This window comes from Lagenorhynchus albirostris, chromosome 2 (assembly GCF_949774975.1).
Source record: "Lagenorhynchus albirostris chromosome 2, mLagAlb1.1, whole genome shotgun sequence".
Classification (NCBI taxonomy): Eukaryota; Metazoa; Chordata; class Mammalia; order Artiodactyla; family Delphinidae; genus Lagenorhynchus; species Lagenorhynchus albirostris.
Window position 1 is genome coordinate 178,389,260 of NC_083096.1, and position 17,537 is coordinate 178,406,796.

General features: G+C 43.5%; 1 protein-coding gene across 13 annotated transcripts in view; it reads right to left on the reverse strand.

Annotated features, from left to right (window-relative positions):
* The window catches only part of KIF1B (kinesin family member 1B), a 148,685-nt gene that overhangs the window by 14,004 nt on the left and 117,144 nt on the right, over positions 1-17,537 (reverse strand). For all 13 annotated transcript variants that reach the window (XM_060141477.1, XM_060141483.1, XM_060141480.1 and 10 more), the window contains 8 exons: positions 16,842-16,932; positions 14,945-15,063; positions 14,233-14,288; positions 12,001-12,109; positions 10,570-10,636; positions 9,551-9,635; positions 6,760-6,865; positions 134-248 (listed from right to left, as the gene is read on the reverse strand). In XM_060141477.1, coding sequence (XP_059997460.1) covers positions 134-248; positions 6,760-6,865; positions 9,551-9,635; positions 10,570-10,636; positions 12,001-12,109; positions 14,233-14,288; positions 14,945-15,063; positions 16,842-16,932 — 748 coding nt within the window. The remainder of the gene's footprint in view (positions 1-133; positions 249-6,759; positions 6,866-9,550; positions 9,636-10,569; positions 10,637-12,000; positions 12,110-14,232; positions 14,289-14,944; positions 15,064-16,841; positions 16,933-17,537) is intronic.

Below are 17,537 nucleotides of genomic sequence, written 5' to 3' on the forward strand. Positions count from 1 at the left end.
TAAAATAACTTCACGATGTGCAGGGGGAAAGGAAGACAAAATCAGTCAAATCTTTCCTCCCCATTTCCTGTTGTAACTTTCCCACTGTTCAGGGCTGGCTGTTCACGGCAACTCAAGTTGTGGGTCTTCTCACCTCCAGGTAGGCCGACAAGGTCATGTAGATCTTTTCCCCATAGGGTGTCACTCGGTTCAGAAGGAGGGAGTTATGGAGGGAGCTATCCCACACGGCCTCGAAACGATAGAAGGTCCTAAAGTCAAAAAGGCAAGAGGGAGTCATCCAGAAGAAGCTGAAGTCACCTTAGTCCAGCCACTGCCATTGTCAGTAATGCTGCAGAATCCCACACCGACCAGCATTTCCAACTTACCAAAGTCTAACGACAGAGCAGAACCTGTGCCTTCGAGGAGGGAAAGGCAGGCGCCCATGCTCTTGCCCCCCACCCATCGTCAAGGAACACTTAAGCTATGCTTTTTGGTTTTTGACAAGCCTGCTTCTCCTCCGCCTATAAACATAAAAATCAATTGAGATCAACTGAAGGGATTAAGATGAAAAGGAGAAATGAGTATCAACAGAAACTAAAACAGGAAAGAAAGACTAAGTAAGCTCCTCTGTCAGTCAGTGATGAGGGACGGAAGCAAAGATTCAGTCATTTGGAAGCTGCAGTCTTTGTATCTCGATCTCACTCTGCTGAGCCTCAGAAATGTCACAAACACATCTGGGAGGGTTCATGAAAGAAACAGTATAGAGAGACTTGTTTTAAATAGAAGAATAAGAGGTTATTCTTAGCTGACATTTCAGCAAAAGAGAATGATTTTTTACACCAGAGCTAGCCAACTACTACTTATCAGTTTTCCAAAAAATTCACATAAGAATCTTACATTCAAATAACTAGAAGCTTGATTATTTAATAAACACCCATAAACTGGTTTTTAAAGTTGCTTTAATATCTCTCTTCCCTCTTACTAGTAAAACACCATAGACCCTACTTGGCATTAAACCTTCCAGTTCAGCAAGTCTCACCTGAAGCACTGTCCTGAGTTCAACAGCAGTGTCACAGATCAACTCCCAACTCGACCCCCCGTGTCCCTCCCTCAGACCCCCGTTAGGACTGTTGGGGAAGACACTTCGTCCACCCCTTCAGAGTGAGCTTCCCATCACCACTAGCTCTCTGCACGTGTAATACACCCCACCCAATTCATCTAGAGTTCTGCACACCTTCTCCCCTGCCCAGTACGTTCCTCCTCACTCCTTCCCAAATGGTAATCTCACTGCAGCTATCTTTTCTAGGTGTCCCATGACAAATAGCTGGCATACCTTCTCTTTAAACACATCTCCATGCTTCTTTCTCCAGAAATAAACAGAGAAAACAATACTTAAATGAACTCCGTAACCACACCTCATCCTCTGAGTGCCAGTGTCTGAAGCCTGATTATTTCATCTTGTAGCTACTTCTAGATCTAAGTCTTCTTGAAGTACAGTTGACCCTTGAACAACAGGGTAAGTTAGGGGGCTGACCCTCCATGCAGTTAAAAATCTGTGTATAACTTACAGTCGGCCCTCGGTACCCGAGGTTTTGCCTCCACCGATTCAGCCAACTGCGGATCACGTAGTATTGTGGTACTTACTGCTGAAAACAATCCACACGCGAGCGGACCCGCGCAGTTCAAACCCGTGTTGTCCAAGGGCCTTCGGCTGTACGTGACACTCTCTCAGACATCTAGCTTTTGAGGCAGTGTGTATGGATCAAGTACATTCTCTACAAATACACCAAAGGAATACAGAGACAACTAACAGGACAAAGATGGACAAAGCAACAAAGAGACCCAAACAGCAACCACAACAAAGGATGACAGAAGCCCTTCCCCAGCTCCTGGGCTCACTGGGCTCAGCAGAGAACCCTTTATGCATCCACAAAGCTCTGTTTCGATCACATCTAAATTGTAATTTGGTTTAAGACAAATTCTAATATTGGGTGGTGAAATCCATTACTTCGGCAGAAGCCACTTGAGGGCCCTGTCCCTGAGACTGCTCTTCTATTGTGTCCCAGGGTCTGCCGAGGTGCCTGGAATGGGGCCTGCCTGTCGCACTTCAGGTCTGGACACCCCGTGCAGAGTGAAGCGAGGCCCCTCCTCAGGGCGAGGGCCCTGGAGACACTTGACAGCAACAAGCACTTCACTGCCGCCTGGAACCCGCCACTCATCAAGCTCCACGCCAGAACCTAAGCATCTCCTGCTGCCAGTAATCAGGGTTCAAGATTCCCTTTCCACTGAGGCAGATGTTTTGAATTTGTGTGAGAAAGCCTCTTCACATTTCTGTTTTCTGGTTTTCACTTAACCTAAAGAGGAAACTTCACTGGCAGAAACTTGGCTAACAGAAAAATTCTGACATCGCTAAAATCTCCCTGTACTGGGATGGAGGGAAAAAGGTGGGGTTTTTTGTTGTTTTGTTTGGTGCCTGGGAGTTACTGCAGCACATTCTTTTGAAATACTCACCAAGGGTGGCAACTCTTGAGAGGTGGTCATAAGAAATACAACCAAGACTGAAGAGAAATGTCAATGAAATCAAGCTAGCAAGAGAATTTGGAGTTAGAAACAGGGCCGAGTCCTGAGACATGCTGTCCTGTATGGCGCTAAGGTGGTCAGGATATAATCCCAAATGGATTTCTCAAGATGTTCCGGACAACGGCAGTGTGTGAGTATATGTATGTGTGTGTCTGTATGTGTGTGTGCGTATGTGTTGTGTGCGGTGTATGTGCATCTTTAAAAAAACACTTAGGCTAAATTATCATGTATCACTTCCTTCAGTTTTCTTCCCTAAATGAGACGAAGAGAGAGATGGGGGAAAATTTCCTTTACTACTGAACCAGGAACTTTTTCTTTTCCAAAAGCAGAAAATAAATAGATGAGACAAGCAGTCCTGACAGGAGAAAGAGAAATGTTTAAAAATTAAAAAAATATTTCTCACAGACTCAGCTACTCAAATAGCTAAATCGGTCTCTACTACTACACAGGACAAAACGAAGAAAAAAGTGAACAATTATGCAAGCCTGAGATTCCTTATGAAATGAGGGGAGTAACATTCTACTTTGTAATGTGGAAGAGAAAAACTTGAAGGGGCATAGAATAAAATGGGCAAGTTTACTAAATGGAATGAGAAAATAATTAAGAACTCTACAAATTACTTAAGAGCCTACATGTGAAACTATACATGCATCAGAAAAACCCAGGGCACAAGGGTGCAGAATAAGGTCTTGCTCTATCTTAGGTGGGCGCAAGTTTACATGGCGGAAAACTATTAAATTAAAATAGCAGTCAAAGCTACATAAGACATAAAGCATTCTGATAAACTAGAATCTTTATGTGCAAAAAAAAAGCAAACAGAAAATACCTAGGAATATCCTTATCAAGAAAGAGCCTGTAAAAACACAGAAAAAGCTTTTGTTAGTGCAGCAAAAGAAAAAAAAAGGAAAAAAGAGAGGGAGAGAGAGAGAGGAGAGAGAAAAAAAAATATATATAAAAACACAAGTTTGCTGATAAGCAAAAGTGAATTCAAGTGGACAAACAATTAACAGAGAATTCCATGGGACACAATTTGATAAAGGGCTTACAATGACATGGGTCCCTCTCCTGAGACGTTCAGTTAAGGAAATGCTGGGCACAGAAGGGAGAGTGGAGACCACCTCTATTAACATCCCTTTAGGAGGTGACTTACTATTGGAAATGGTAGGAAGTTGCTGTGGAGTTAAGGGAAAAACAAGTCAGTAGGTAACAGAAACGCAGGGCTGGGGAGAAAAGGAGTAATGGCCCTTGTCAGCTGCGCTCCACTATCAATATATCACAAGAGCCCTCTAATTACGTATGTAATACACCCAACTGGAGTTCTGTAAGTTCAACTTTAAACATTAAACCTTAGGCAAAAAGAACAAAAGCTCTCTTGACCAAACTCCATTTAGCCACTTACCAAATGAACTTATGCTCTCCACATCCCTACAATGTATAGACTGACGTCCATTTCTCATTGAACATTATTCTAAAATAAAGAGGTAGCTCATCGCCCAGAAAATTTGCTCCAAAGAGTCGAGTTTCATGCTTCTCAAGTGTCAGTACTACAAACCTGTTTATGTGGTTGTATTTGCTATTATAATTATCTAATTTAATTAAATATTAGATAAATCACTGAAACATGAGGGCAAAAAGAATTTTTGCTTAGTGTGAAACAAAACTAAGTGTGGAAACTTAGTGTGAAAAATAAATTGAACATTTAAAAAAGACTTGATAATGGTGAATTGTTTAAAAAACAGCTGTTAAGTTTGGGTGAGATCAATGTAAAAGAAAGAGGGAAATAAAATTTTGATGATATATGATAAAAAGTTTAAAGGATTTTGCACTTAGATTTTATTCATAGGTTTCTAGTTCCACCAAATTGAAAAAATAGGTGATGAATTATGGGTGTGGCTTTGCAAGAAAGACAGTCAGAAGTCTAATAAATGAGCCTACAATTAAAGAAAAGGCCTTGGCCCTATAGCAAGAGCTTGACAAATTAATGTACATTTATATACTTTAAGTTAAAACAAGTGTTTAAAGTCTGTATCTTCTTTTTAAAATTTTTATTTATTTATATTTTGGCTGTGTTAGGTCTTCGCTGCTGTGCGTGGGCTTTCTCTAGTTGTGGCAAGCAGGGGCTACTCTTCCTTGCAGTGCACGGACTTCTCATTGCGGTGGCTTCTCTTGTTGCAGAGCACGGGCTCTAGGCGCACGGGCTTCAGTAGTTGCGCAGGCTCAGTAGTTGTGGCGCATGGGCTTAGTTGCTCTGCGGCATGTGGGATCTTCCTGGACCAGGGCTCGAACCTGTGTCCCCTGCATTGGCAGGTGGATTCTTAACCACTGCGCCACCAGGGAAATTCCTCTTTTTATTACTCTTGACTTTAGCAATTTTTTTTTTAACTTTTTTTTTTTTAACCTTTTCGGCTGTGTTGGGTCTTTGTTGCTGCATGCAGGCTTTCTCTAGGTGCGGCGAGCAGCGGTTACTCTTCATTGCAGTGCATGGGCTTCTCACCATGGTGGCTTCTCTTGCTGTGGAGCACGGGCTCTAGGCACGTAGGCTTCAGCAGTTACAGCACACGGGCTCAGTAGTTGTGGCACGTGGGCTGTAGGCACGCGGGCTCCAGTATTTGCAGCACGTGGGCGCAGTAGTTGTGGCACACAGGTTTCGTTGCTCCGCGGCATGTGGGATCTTCCTGGACCAGGACTCAAACCTGTGTCCCTTGCGTTGGCAGGTAGATTCTTAACTGCTGCGCCACCAGGGAAGTCCCAGCAACTTTTTTGATTAACTCTAAGCTTCTACTGGGAAAGATAAACTGCTTCTAACAAAGCCAAATTCATCTTCTACAGCATGTGACACGCTGCCGGACAGGAATCAAAGGACTTTTGAAGGTTACTCTAATGTAGGCAAGTTTAACATAACCAGCACTTCAACCAAACACCATTTTTCCCTGTTTTGCTAAGCACCATAGGGAAGTTTAAGATATATTTCTCATAGTTGCAAGGCAAATGTGGTGAATGCCAGCTGAATACTTGCTGTAAATGTCTGGCAGAAGAGGGAACGCTATGTGGGGTTAATGCTGACTTCAGAGAAATGGTATTGTTCAAGATTTTGCCCAGGAATAGGCCAAGGCGGGGGTCAAAGCACCCTACTTTACCTCTGCCACACCCCCTCCACATAGGTACACACCCTCTCACCCACCTTCCCTTTGTGTCCACAGCTTCTGCCAGCTCCTCTGACTGGCAAAAAGCAAACAGACATTTGTTTCCTTTTCCTCACTCCCATGCAAAACAGTAACACAAAGAAACAATGTAAAGAAATTAATCCTGGCCCGAACTTTTCATTTCTGCTTCTGCTTATTGTCTCATTTTTCCTCTCCCTCTTGCCAACACATGTGAGCAACTTTTTTAGGAACAGGCAGACCACAGAGAATTCCTGTAATTCGAAGGCTGAGTTCTGAGCCCACATTAGAACACACAGCCACTCCTGTTTCCTAGCCCTCACCATGTAGAGAAATGGGAGTCTCTGTGCACGATGACGGGACTCCTTTCCCAGGGAGGTAAAAGCGCCCCAGCAGATTTATTTCCAGTCTGACACGGGAATGTAGAACAGCTAGGTACTTTATGCACTGTCATCACTTGATTATAAAATGGAATTCTAAGGGAAACTAATTTAAAATAAAATTCATTATTTATAGCAGCCAATCTTAGTCAGAAGAGTTTATAATAATTTATTGCCTTTATGCATAAAGGAAAATGAAAAGCAGATACTGAGACTCCTTGAGCCGATACTGGCAGCAGCAAAGATGAACACAAGAGGGTTCACTATACCTTGGAGGGCATGCTCCCATGACACCCCAGGCCGAGAGGTCTTTCTCCACAGCAATCACTTCATAGGAAAACATTTAGTCTTAGCCGTAATTAATTTGTACTTTTAAACCCTTGGGTGGCATGCTGAGTTTTCTTTTTCTGCTTTTTCTCTGTCACTGTATTACATCTACTCAAACTCCCCAGGGGATAGAACATTTCCATTCTCTGGGGGTATCATCACATACAAGTACCTCCAATGATTTATGTTTTTATTTTTGAAGAGCAGGGCGGACAGGGGAGGAAACAGGGAACTTTGAAGTGAGAAGGGGAGAGTCATTAATGAACAAGGAATCTACAGTGAATCAATCAACCCCCCTAGGGCTGACTCACCACATTCCCCGGGTGCCCCACCTGCTAGAGTTGTGGGAAGACTTCAGGTACTTGGCAGAGATGATATTTAAGGAGAGGATGGCATCAACTGTGGCTTCGTCCACCTCAGCTTTATTCCGAATCCGGCCTGAGAGAAAGAAGAAAGAAACCAGAACATGGGTATGTTTAAAAACAAAGTGGTAGGACTTCCCTGCTAGCGCAGTGGTTAAGAATCCGCCTGCCAATACAGGGGACACGGGTTCGAGCCCTGGTCCAGGAAGATCCCATGTGCCGTGAAGCAACTAAGCCCGTGCGCCACAACTACTGAGCCTGCGCTCTAGAACCCGCGAGCCACAACTACAGAGCCTGAACTCTAGAGCCCGTGAGCCACAACTACCGAGCCCACGTGCTGCAACTACTGAAGCCCGTGCACCTAGAGCCCGTGCTCCGCAAAAAGAGAAGCCACCGCAGTGAGAAGCCCGTGCGCTGCAACGAAGAGTAACTGCTGCTCAACGCAACTAGAGAAAGCCCACGTGCAGCAACGAAGACCCAATGCAGCCAAAAATAAATAAATAAACAAATAAATTTATTTTTTTAAAAAAAATCTGCCTGCCAATGCAGGGGACACGGGTTCGAGCCCTGGCCAGGAAGATCCCACATGCCGCAGAGCAACTAAGCCCTTGCGCCACAACTACTGAGCCTGCACTCTAGAGCCCGGGAGCCAGAACTACTGAAGCCCACACGCCTAGAGTCTGTGCTGTGCAACAAGAGAAGCCACTGCAGTGAGAAGCCCGTGCACCGTAATGAAGAGTATCTCCCGCTTGCCACAACTAGAGAAAGCCTGCGCACAGCAACCAAGACCCAACACAGCCAAAAATAAATAAATTAATTATTTTTTAAAAAATCAACTGATTTTAATAAATAAATAAATAAATAGAAACAAAGCGGTAATTCATTAGGCCAAAAAGAGACTGTCAAATCTCTGTGTAATTTCAGGTGCCGGAAGCGTTGTTTGGTCAGTTATAATCCTACAGTCTAATTCTGTAATTCTTGGCCTTCCATTCTTCTCCATATTCTATCTCCCCTTTACATCCCACATTTAGCCAACGGTGAAAACTTACTCTTTGTTCAAAGAGCTTCTCATATATGTCTCAGCTTTAATTTCCAACATCACTGCCCTGCTCACGAAGGTCATCCCCTTCTGATCTCAGACATGGCAACAGCCACTTAACTGGTCTCCCTACTGCTCTCACGTCTCCCCCTTTCCAAGCCATCCCACACTCACCTTCTACAAACTTCTTAAGCCACTGCCTTCATTACACCACTTTCTTTTTCAAAATCTTACAGTGCTGTTTTCAAATAACAGTAGGGGATGCAGCACTGCATAGAGGTTAAGAACACAGTCTCTGGAGCAGGACTGCCTGGGTTCAAATGTCAGCTCCAACACTAACTATCTGTGCGGCCGGGGCATATGCTCAACCTCTGAGCCTCACTTTCCTCACCTGTGAAGTGGGAATAACAATTCTTCCCTTATAAGATTGTTATGATCGTATTATATGTTTGTTATGTTAAATAAACTAATATTTTTAGAGCATTCAGAAAAGCACCTGCCACATTTCATGTTTGTTATAAAAATAATAAGCCATAGGGTTATAGAGAAGCCTTAGTTAACTGCTGCCTCTGCACCCCACCCTTTCTGGTCAGAAAGCATCTCTCTTGTTTTATGTCATAATTAATCTTGAAAAGCTTGAAAACCACTGCCCCAGATAGGACAGAGTATAATCTTCCTTCCAGGCCTTCTTAATCTGGTCCACAGATATGCAAGGTGTTTATGGTTAGAATTCAGGAGGTCTGAACTGGACGGGAAAAAAAAATTACAACCTTATTTTCAGGAACCTCTAACTGAAATCTGCCTTTCCCTGCAATTATGAGGGGAGGGCACAAACCACAGGAGAATCAGCAGTACCCATACCTCTGTCCCCAGCAGAAATCACAGATGTTTTCATATCACACTAATGTGAAGTATCTTGACATTCATCACCACTTTGAAATGACAGAAATTAGACCTGCTGCTTATTGACCACATCATTGAAGAGCTTATGTTACAAATTTGTTTAGTAGTTTAACAATTGTATTTCAATATTAGTAGTTCCCTTTGTAGTCCTAAGTGCTTTATTTTCTACATTTAAAAACATAATTCTGAGGCTTCACCACTGCCAAAGGGGTCCATGGCAAAACTAGGTTCAGACCCCCTGCCTCGGGCTCTCGTTCTACAGCTTATGCTGTTTGGCCACTCTTTCCTCTCATGGTGCTTTAGTTTAGTCTCCCCACTCTGGCCACAGATTTCTAGCCATTTGCACGTTAGACATTGCTGACTCTAATTCCAAATGCTTGCAGAAAAACGAAACCCTCTAAGTTCTCTCAAATCTATTCAGATCATCTCCCACAAGCTAACCCAGTTCTCCTGGATCTTTTTTGTCGGCAACTCTTTTAGCACAGGTCTTTCAGTTGTTCTCATTTGGTACTCACTCATCAAACTGCTCTGTACATGCACACACGCTGTCTCCTCACTAGACCCCAAGCTCACAAGGAGCAGACTTCTCTTAGGCCCTCTCACAGCCTCGGGCCCAGAACTGCTCCCACAGGCACTGAGAAAAACAATGGCAGGTTGAATAACTGATGAAGGGAGCTGGGAAACAAGAGTAGTTTCCAACTCAAGGACTCTCTTCTGACAGTCACGCTCTCCAGCGCAGCCTTCCGCACACTCCCTGTGCTCCGAACAGGGAGCAGTCACTCCTCTAAGGCCCGTCCTCAGCTGCTGGAACATACTCACCTCCCACCAGCTCACGGACATCCTTCCAATGGAGTTCACTCCCTTTCTCATGGATAATGGTTACTGTGATCCTTCGCTGGATGCCCTAGATAATGGAGCAGGGCTGCAATTTAGCTGGGACAATCTCTTATTTCCTCTTGTCTGTTGTTTTCTGGATTGTCTGATGGGCAGGAAGGGGAGGTATGGAGGGGGAGGGGAAATGCTGTCCACACTGCTATTCTGAACAAAGGGACACAGGTCAGGGACTGAGGAAGAGCCAGGTTCTGATATGGCTTTTAAGAACCGATGCCCAGATTGAAAGTCCCCGAGTGTGCCCATCTGGCTCATAAGCACTTTTGGGAACTGACTAAAGCTACTTTTGATTTGCCAAAGGGGGACCTACATTTCATGGCCAGATTTTTAGTCCACTGAAACCTTCATCTTCAATCTCCATTAAGAACTTTTGGCTGTGAAAGCAGGGTTTCCAAACATCACCAAGTGAAAATTGTATAAAATAACATGGAAGCTGCACAAATTACTACGTAACTGAACGACATAAAGTCTTTCAAGACAGCTCTTTTAAAATATATTTACGGGGCTTCCCCGGTGGCGCAGTGGTTGAGAGTCCGCCTGCCGATGCAGGGGACACGGGTTCGTGTCCTGGTCTGGGAGGATCCCACAATGCCGCGGAGCGGCTGGGCCCGTGAGCCATGGCCGCTGGGCCTGCGCGTCCGGAGCCTGTGCTCCGCAACGGGAGAGGCCGCAACAGTGAGAGGCCCGTGTACCGCAAAAAAAACCCCCCAAAAAACCCCATATATATATATTTACACATAAAAGCCAGGGTATATATCAATAAATATAAGCCAAGGTTTGAGAAACATTAAGGAAAGGAGAAAAAAAAAATGATGGGGCATTGTCCCCTGACCTCCAAATACCCTTGAAATGGAGATTAAAAAAAGCAGAGAAACAGAGAGTTATGTTTCTTATTCTAACTTTTTTGGTGTTCCCTTCTAAGCCCTCTTTTGCTCCTTCATTAGTACCTGGTGAAGCAAAAATGTCCCCTGGCAGGGCAAGCCTGCTGTATGGTCAACCACAGCTGGAATATACCTATAAAAACAGAAATGTAAAAGAAAGAAGTTAGACAGAATGCTTGTGCTAAGTGCAACTTCACCTGCAAGGTCCTCCCTGGTCACTCCAGCCCTCAGTGGTCTTTGTTTTCTAAACTCTGATCCCATGTCTTTCTCACCATCTGGGGTGGACATTTAATTGGACAGTCATATGCATTTAGTAAACCTTTCCACATATGTATGTCTCATCATCCTGACTAGACTGAAGTATTCATAGGGCAGTAACATCTTTTGGCTCCAATCCCAGCTCTCTGTCTAACAGATATTTCCATAAATAACATATAACTGCAATGGCAAGTGTCAGGAGATAAGAAAGAGATAATTTCAGATTCTAGATCATTTTTTAAGAATCAGAAAGCAATTAACTCAGTAGAAACCATTTACTGTAACTACTGCTCCCTCATAATGCAAGTTATAATCACATTATAGATCTGTCTGTGGAAAGTCAAACTCCTCGAAGCAATGTCACTACTGACAACTCTATATAGGATCGATAGAGCCAAACCTCACACACAGTAGGAACCCAATAAATGTTTTATGGAGGTGATCATAATGGTATTACCTAGCATTATAAATAGAGGGTCATTAAGATAACATTTATCCCCTACCCTTTACACTAACTGATACAGCCCCTTGCCTCTGTTTCGGGAGAGGGATCTCTTTTGTGTTTTTCAAAAGCATTTCTGAGACAACTATAAACAGTAATTACATTCGTCACTTAGTCTAACACAGCTCATACAGAGAGAGTAAGCTGATGCTGATCATTTTGATCTGGGCCAGTGGTCCTCAACTGGGGGTAATTTTGACCCCTAGGGGCCATCTGGCAATGTCTGTTGTCACAGCAGGAGGGGAGGTGCTACTGGCATCTTATGGGTAGAGGCCAGGGATGCAGCTAAATATCCTACAATGCACAGGACAACCCCCAAAAACAGAGAACCATCTGGCCCCAAGTAGTGAGAGGCTGAGAAACCTTGGTCTACAGAAACATTCTGTCCCCTAATCCCCTGACATATCGATATGCCTTTGGCCCTTTTATGTGCAACATGCTTCTGACTCCCTTTACTTTGCTGCTGCTAAAACCCACTTTGCAGGTTGTCTTCCCTCATAGCAAAGCGCCATTCTTCATGATCTTGCTATTGCTAACAAGAAGGTACATTATCATACTAGACAGTTCTCTGACAAACCTCTGATTCAAAGAATAATATAAAGACCCTCCCCACCCCAAATTCAGTTCAAAACTGGAATGTGACAATGTTCTGTGAACCCAAAGACGAGAGACTCAAAATTACATTTTCTAATTTTGGAAAAGTTGTCATATTTAAAAATTTATAAAGTTGGACTTACTCTCCTGTAGGCTCCAATTCACTGATCTCAAACCAAACCAGAAGATCGTACTTGCTCATGCTCTGGCCAAGGCTGGTTTTGCTCATGGTATTTAACTTGGTGGCTGGAACTTTTAAAAGTTTTTGGAAAATGTTAAAATTTGGTCCAAGTCTACTCAGCAAAGGTATAAGCTTCTCTAATGTCAGTCTTCAAGGACACACTTGGGAAAGGCAGCGAGAGTGAGGGGATAGATTTCAGTGCAGAAGAGCCAGAGAAACTTCACCGTCAACTATAGTAGTACCTCTAACTTCAGAGAACAAGGAAAACGGAAGAGTCAGCATCTTTTTCCCTCTCAACAAACTACCCAATGATGAGAAAACAGGTTTGATGCAGAGTAAATGTGCTCACAAAACCATTAAAAAACCTTCCTTAGACTCTCACATTTGCAGCATGCAGAGCACGGTAACAATGTGGGACAGGCAATGTGGGGCGAGCCTCGCTCATCACAGGGCCTCATCAAAGCTGCTGTGGCGGGAAAGACCCACCCTCCAACCCAGTGGTTCCTGAACCTCCCTGCACATGAGGGTCACCTGGGGATCTTAAAGATGGCCCAGGCCACACCGCCAGCCAATTAAATCACAGTCTCTAGGGGTGGGACTCAGCCCTCTGAGAGGTTTGAAGCCGCCCCAGGTGATTCTAATGTGTGGACAAGTTTGGAAACCACTGGTCTCATCTGTAAATACAGGATTCTGTAAATGATCTCATGTTACCCATTTTCTTCAGATGTGAATTCCATATTCTTATCTGTACTGATGAAATATATTAGCCAAAACCCCCGTATTTTCAAGACTTTCAGATTCCACATGGTGGGCATTTTGAAACACTATGTAGAAATTCTGAAATCTTGGCAATACAAAGAGGGCTCTCTGCTCTGAACCTGGGAGCAGTGGTGTGAGTCCAGTGACTTGGGATCTAATTATCGCTCAACCACTAACTAGCTATGAAACTTTGGTTGAGTCACTTAACCTCTGGGAGTCTGTCTCCTCAACTAGAAAATGAAGATCATAATATCCTGCCTACTATCTAAAAAGATGTTGTGAGGATCCACAGACACAATGCATCTAAAGGGCCTGTGTGACTCATACAGCGCTATTCAGAGGCATGGCCTATCAGCATTGTTCACCCCAGCTGAATTCCAGGTAAGCTGGTGATGATGCTAGTCAAGAAGATAACAGGGGGTTAATGGCTCTGGTGGGCATCTGAGGGTCAGAAAGCAAAACTAGAGCATTACAAAAAGCCAGCTACCAGTAAAAAATCCTTTAAAATTAAAAATACCATTGCAAAGAATCCACACCAACAAATATAAGGAGCCCCCCCACCCCCCCCACCCCCCTGGATGATGTGAAAGGGGCATAAATAGAGAAGGTGCTTCCTAAAAATCTCTCTGAAGGAAATGTGATATGATCTTGACAATGTGCTGAACTCTACATGCAGGTCAAGTAGCAAACAGAAACGTCGGTGTTTCATACACGGAGAGCCAGGCTTTAGAACCAGCCTCTGAGGATGGTTCTAAATCTAAGGCAGAGCTAATTTTAGCTACTAACCATCTCGTTTAGGTACCCTCTCGGTCTGGCGGCTGGGAACTGGCAGAAAGAGAAAAGGCGGCATTGGGTCAGCCTCATCCTGGAAGGTGGCAATGGCGGAGGATGCAAGCACACTGGCGTGCTCAGAAAATGTGTCCAACACATGCACATTCACATAGTCAGATATGAGAAACCGAATCAGCTCAATCTTTCTCTCATGGTCTGAAGGCAGGACGGAGGCGAGGAGCACAGAGGTGGAGAATGAGCACAGGGCGGGGTGGGAATGAGGCAAGTGGGCAACGAGGAAAAGGGATGAAAATAAACAAAGAAAAATCAGAACAGGATACATGAACATGCGGAATAAACGTAATATGCAAAGGAGTGCCCAGTCACCTGACAGTTAAAGGGAGTTACACACAAAGCAGAGAGATTTAGGAGCATGGAGCTTATCAAAATCTGCAGTAAGAAGACCACAGTATCGGCGGGGATATAGAGCCCTATTGTTTGGCACCTCTTATTTCCATCAGGAACCAACAATTCTCGTTCCTACTGGACACCGGAACACACAAGGATGCACAGAAGTGGAGTAGGAATTTGAATATGATTTTTTATCTGAAAAGTCACTCAGAATAAGAGATGTACATCATACAAAGAACGCAGCTGTGCTCACCTGGCTTGGATAGTGGCATGGGCGGAGGGAAGAATCGTCGAGATGGCTGGGGTGGACTGCAAAGGAAGACAAAAGTTCTTCAAGACTAAACAGTCCCATGCTGGTGTTAGTGGCGTGTATAAATCCCCTTTAAAAATGGATCATTTGTACTTTCAACTCTGGTACCTTATCAGATATCAGATATAAACCCACACAGTAAAACTGAGGCTAAGACATTTTGATAAAAGTCCCCTTGTAAGTCAGAGCTAATAAATAAGAAAAATTTTTCTGTTAACAAGGACACTCTGCCATCATCCCGAAGTCCCCATCATTGTCCTCCTCCCTAATTTTGATGTCTCCACTTAGAGACACACGCTTCATAGTAGCTTTATGCTTCATAAAGTTCTGGGCGGCTAGGACCAATTATACACAACTTTCAGGTTATATCCCTATCACCTCAACTTTCTATCCTATTCAAAGTCTCTTCCTACAAAAAGACAGTACTCAAGGTCACCTGGGCAAAACTCAGTTTGCTCTACCTACAGTTGGTGACTGGGTGGCTTAGAAGAAAGATGGTGATGTTTCTGAAATGGAAACATAGGGTAATATATAAAACTGTTATTTACCTATCTTAATTCCTCAAAAGATTTCTTCTTTTCCAGCAAGTGACAGTAACAACAATAACAACAACAATAATATCAATAACAAAAATCTTTGCTCATTCGGACCAAACCTGTTAAGCTCCTGTCCTTGCAGGTGAAGTGGGTGCTGCTGATAATGCCCAAAGACTTCAAACACGATAGGCTTGGTTTTGATATAGTCCACAAATGATTCCGTCACCTCCACTGCAATCTAATAAGGAATAAAGGCAACCTAGATTAGCGAAAGATTTATTATAGGAAAATACACATTTTTGCTGCAAACAGCACTACAGCACTTTGAGTACCCAGTATGTGCTGGGAATTTTACTATGAAGGCCTCTCACACCAAAAGAGAGGGGCTCTTCTCTGGTTTTCGTTCTACAGTTAACTTCACCAAGCTTCAGGCATTCAACACCCTCCACTGTCTGCCCCAAATGACCTCTGGTCCCTCTGCTGCCCTTCACACAATGTTTGGACTCAATCTGCTGCTCCCTTCACCTGCTCTCTCCTCCACCGTGCCTGAGGGCTGGCCCAGGCTTCAGCCGTGCCTGGGAGGCCTTCCCACATCTCTGTACCTCTGTCATCCCTGTACTTCAAGGCCCAGCTCAAATGGCAACAACGGTATGAAAAACATGACTGCAGACTCTGTGCCAGGTACAGTGCCAAGCGTGACCCACCTTTTCTTATTTACACTACAGTCTTCAGGAAGTTCCCCCACCTCCTTTCTCTACAAAAACATCCACCCCCAACAAAGAATGTAGCTTAAAAGACTCTTCCCATTAGTAGAAATAACTCTCCCTTCTCTACTCCCGTTGCATTTAATGAATACCTTTCGAATGTTTCTATATCCTGTATCACTACAGTTTAAATATGCATTTATTTCCCCTATCATAATTCTAAGCTCTTCGGAGGCATAATCTACCCTGTGATCCATCTGAGCACCCCCCCGTGGCGTCAGACACAGTCCTTGTGCACAGGAGCCAATCAATATTTATCATATACAGGCATGCTCCTATTTATACAATTAAACATCAAAAAGAAAACAGTGTGTTCTGTATTTGCTTGTTCCATTTCTGGAGTTGCCCTTTCCTCTCGCATTTTAGGGAGTGGATTATGGTTGGCAAGAGAACAAGACTGTTCAAGCAGTAGTGAAGCTCCTGGATGCTAGAGCCACGTTTCCCTGGGTTCAAACCCCACCTCTGCCTCTTCCTAGCTTTGTAACCTTGGTGAGTGACTTCGAGTGCTCTCTGCCTCGGTAATCTCAACTATAACGTGGGGATTATGATAGTATATGGCATAAGAGTGAGGATTAAATGAATTAAGACACAAAAACACACCTATAACAATGACTGACACAAAATAAGCTCTCAGTGAATGTTAGCTATTGTAATGAGGATCACGACTTTTGAACAGAGTTGAGCAAATCTTTCTAGAAGAGATAGAAGGTCTGTTTTCTTATTCCACTTATGAGAGAGTTGTAAGGGGCATTAGAGGGCTAATCATAGAATCAGCTGCAAGGAAACAGATTCTGAATCTTAATTTAGCTACAAAATGTATTTCATAGATTATTGTATTTCTACATTATTTGCAACCAAATTATTTGTCTCTTATGGTGTAAAGAATAACATATTTAACAAAACTCATATGCAACATGCTTATTATTCTAGGAAGGAAACACTAAAACAACTCACTATATTCAAACTGACAAAGAATTTATTGGCAGACCAACCCCCAGGCTACTCACAGGCCCCACTGTAATTCAGAGAAGATGCTGCCTGCTCTGTCCACTGAGGATTAGCTCAGGGCCCTGGCCGCTTCCTCCACTGTCTGTTCTCATCACAGAGCTCCCCCTACACAGCAGCTTAGATTATCAACCTTCTTCAGCTGAGAAAGCCAAAGGGCCCCCCCACATGACGACTGCCTCACCCCAGCTGCTTCAAGGTACCACAAACCCGCAAAACATTTGGCAAAAACGTCCACGTCACTTACATTCTGCACATGATAAAAGCCCAGAGGACTTCCTCTGCCATTGTTTTTGAGGGGTTCAGTGGAGAACGCTTCATCATGGCGATGCAAAAAGCTTAAGAGAAAAAAAAAAAGACCCGCGTGAATTTCGTATTAATGGTTTCATCAGGATCAGCTTGGATCCCACTGGAAAGTAGCACCTTACTTAAGTAGAGTCTTTAACTGAGTCAAGTTATTTACGTTTCCTTGTAGAGAACATTTTCCATATCACTCAGATAGCATTTTAGCTTTTATGTCAAAAATGACTGAAAAATCAACTAACCCTATCACTTAGCCTTGTGAATGTATGAACAGTGAATTCAGTGAACTCCTATTCCCTTGTAAAAGTTTTTTACTGAAATAAAAATTGTGAAATCATTTTGTACAGAAAAGATTTGGCAGATTAAAGCTTCTATAAGGTAGTATCAAAGCCTGTGGACAGCATACTTGCCTGGGAGTCTATCTAAGACCAGCTAGGAGGAGATTCAAATATCACCTCTTCCAGGAAAACTTCCCTGACTCACTCAAACAGTTCTATGTTCCCACAGCACTAGAGACCTATTTTTCTTCAACAGCAATGATATCATTGTTTGTAATAATGTACTTATTTGCTTGTCTCCCCAAAAGACAGTGTCTCCCAGAGGGCTCTAAATGTAGAAAATACTCCTGAAATATTTGAGT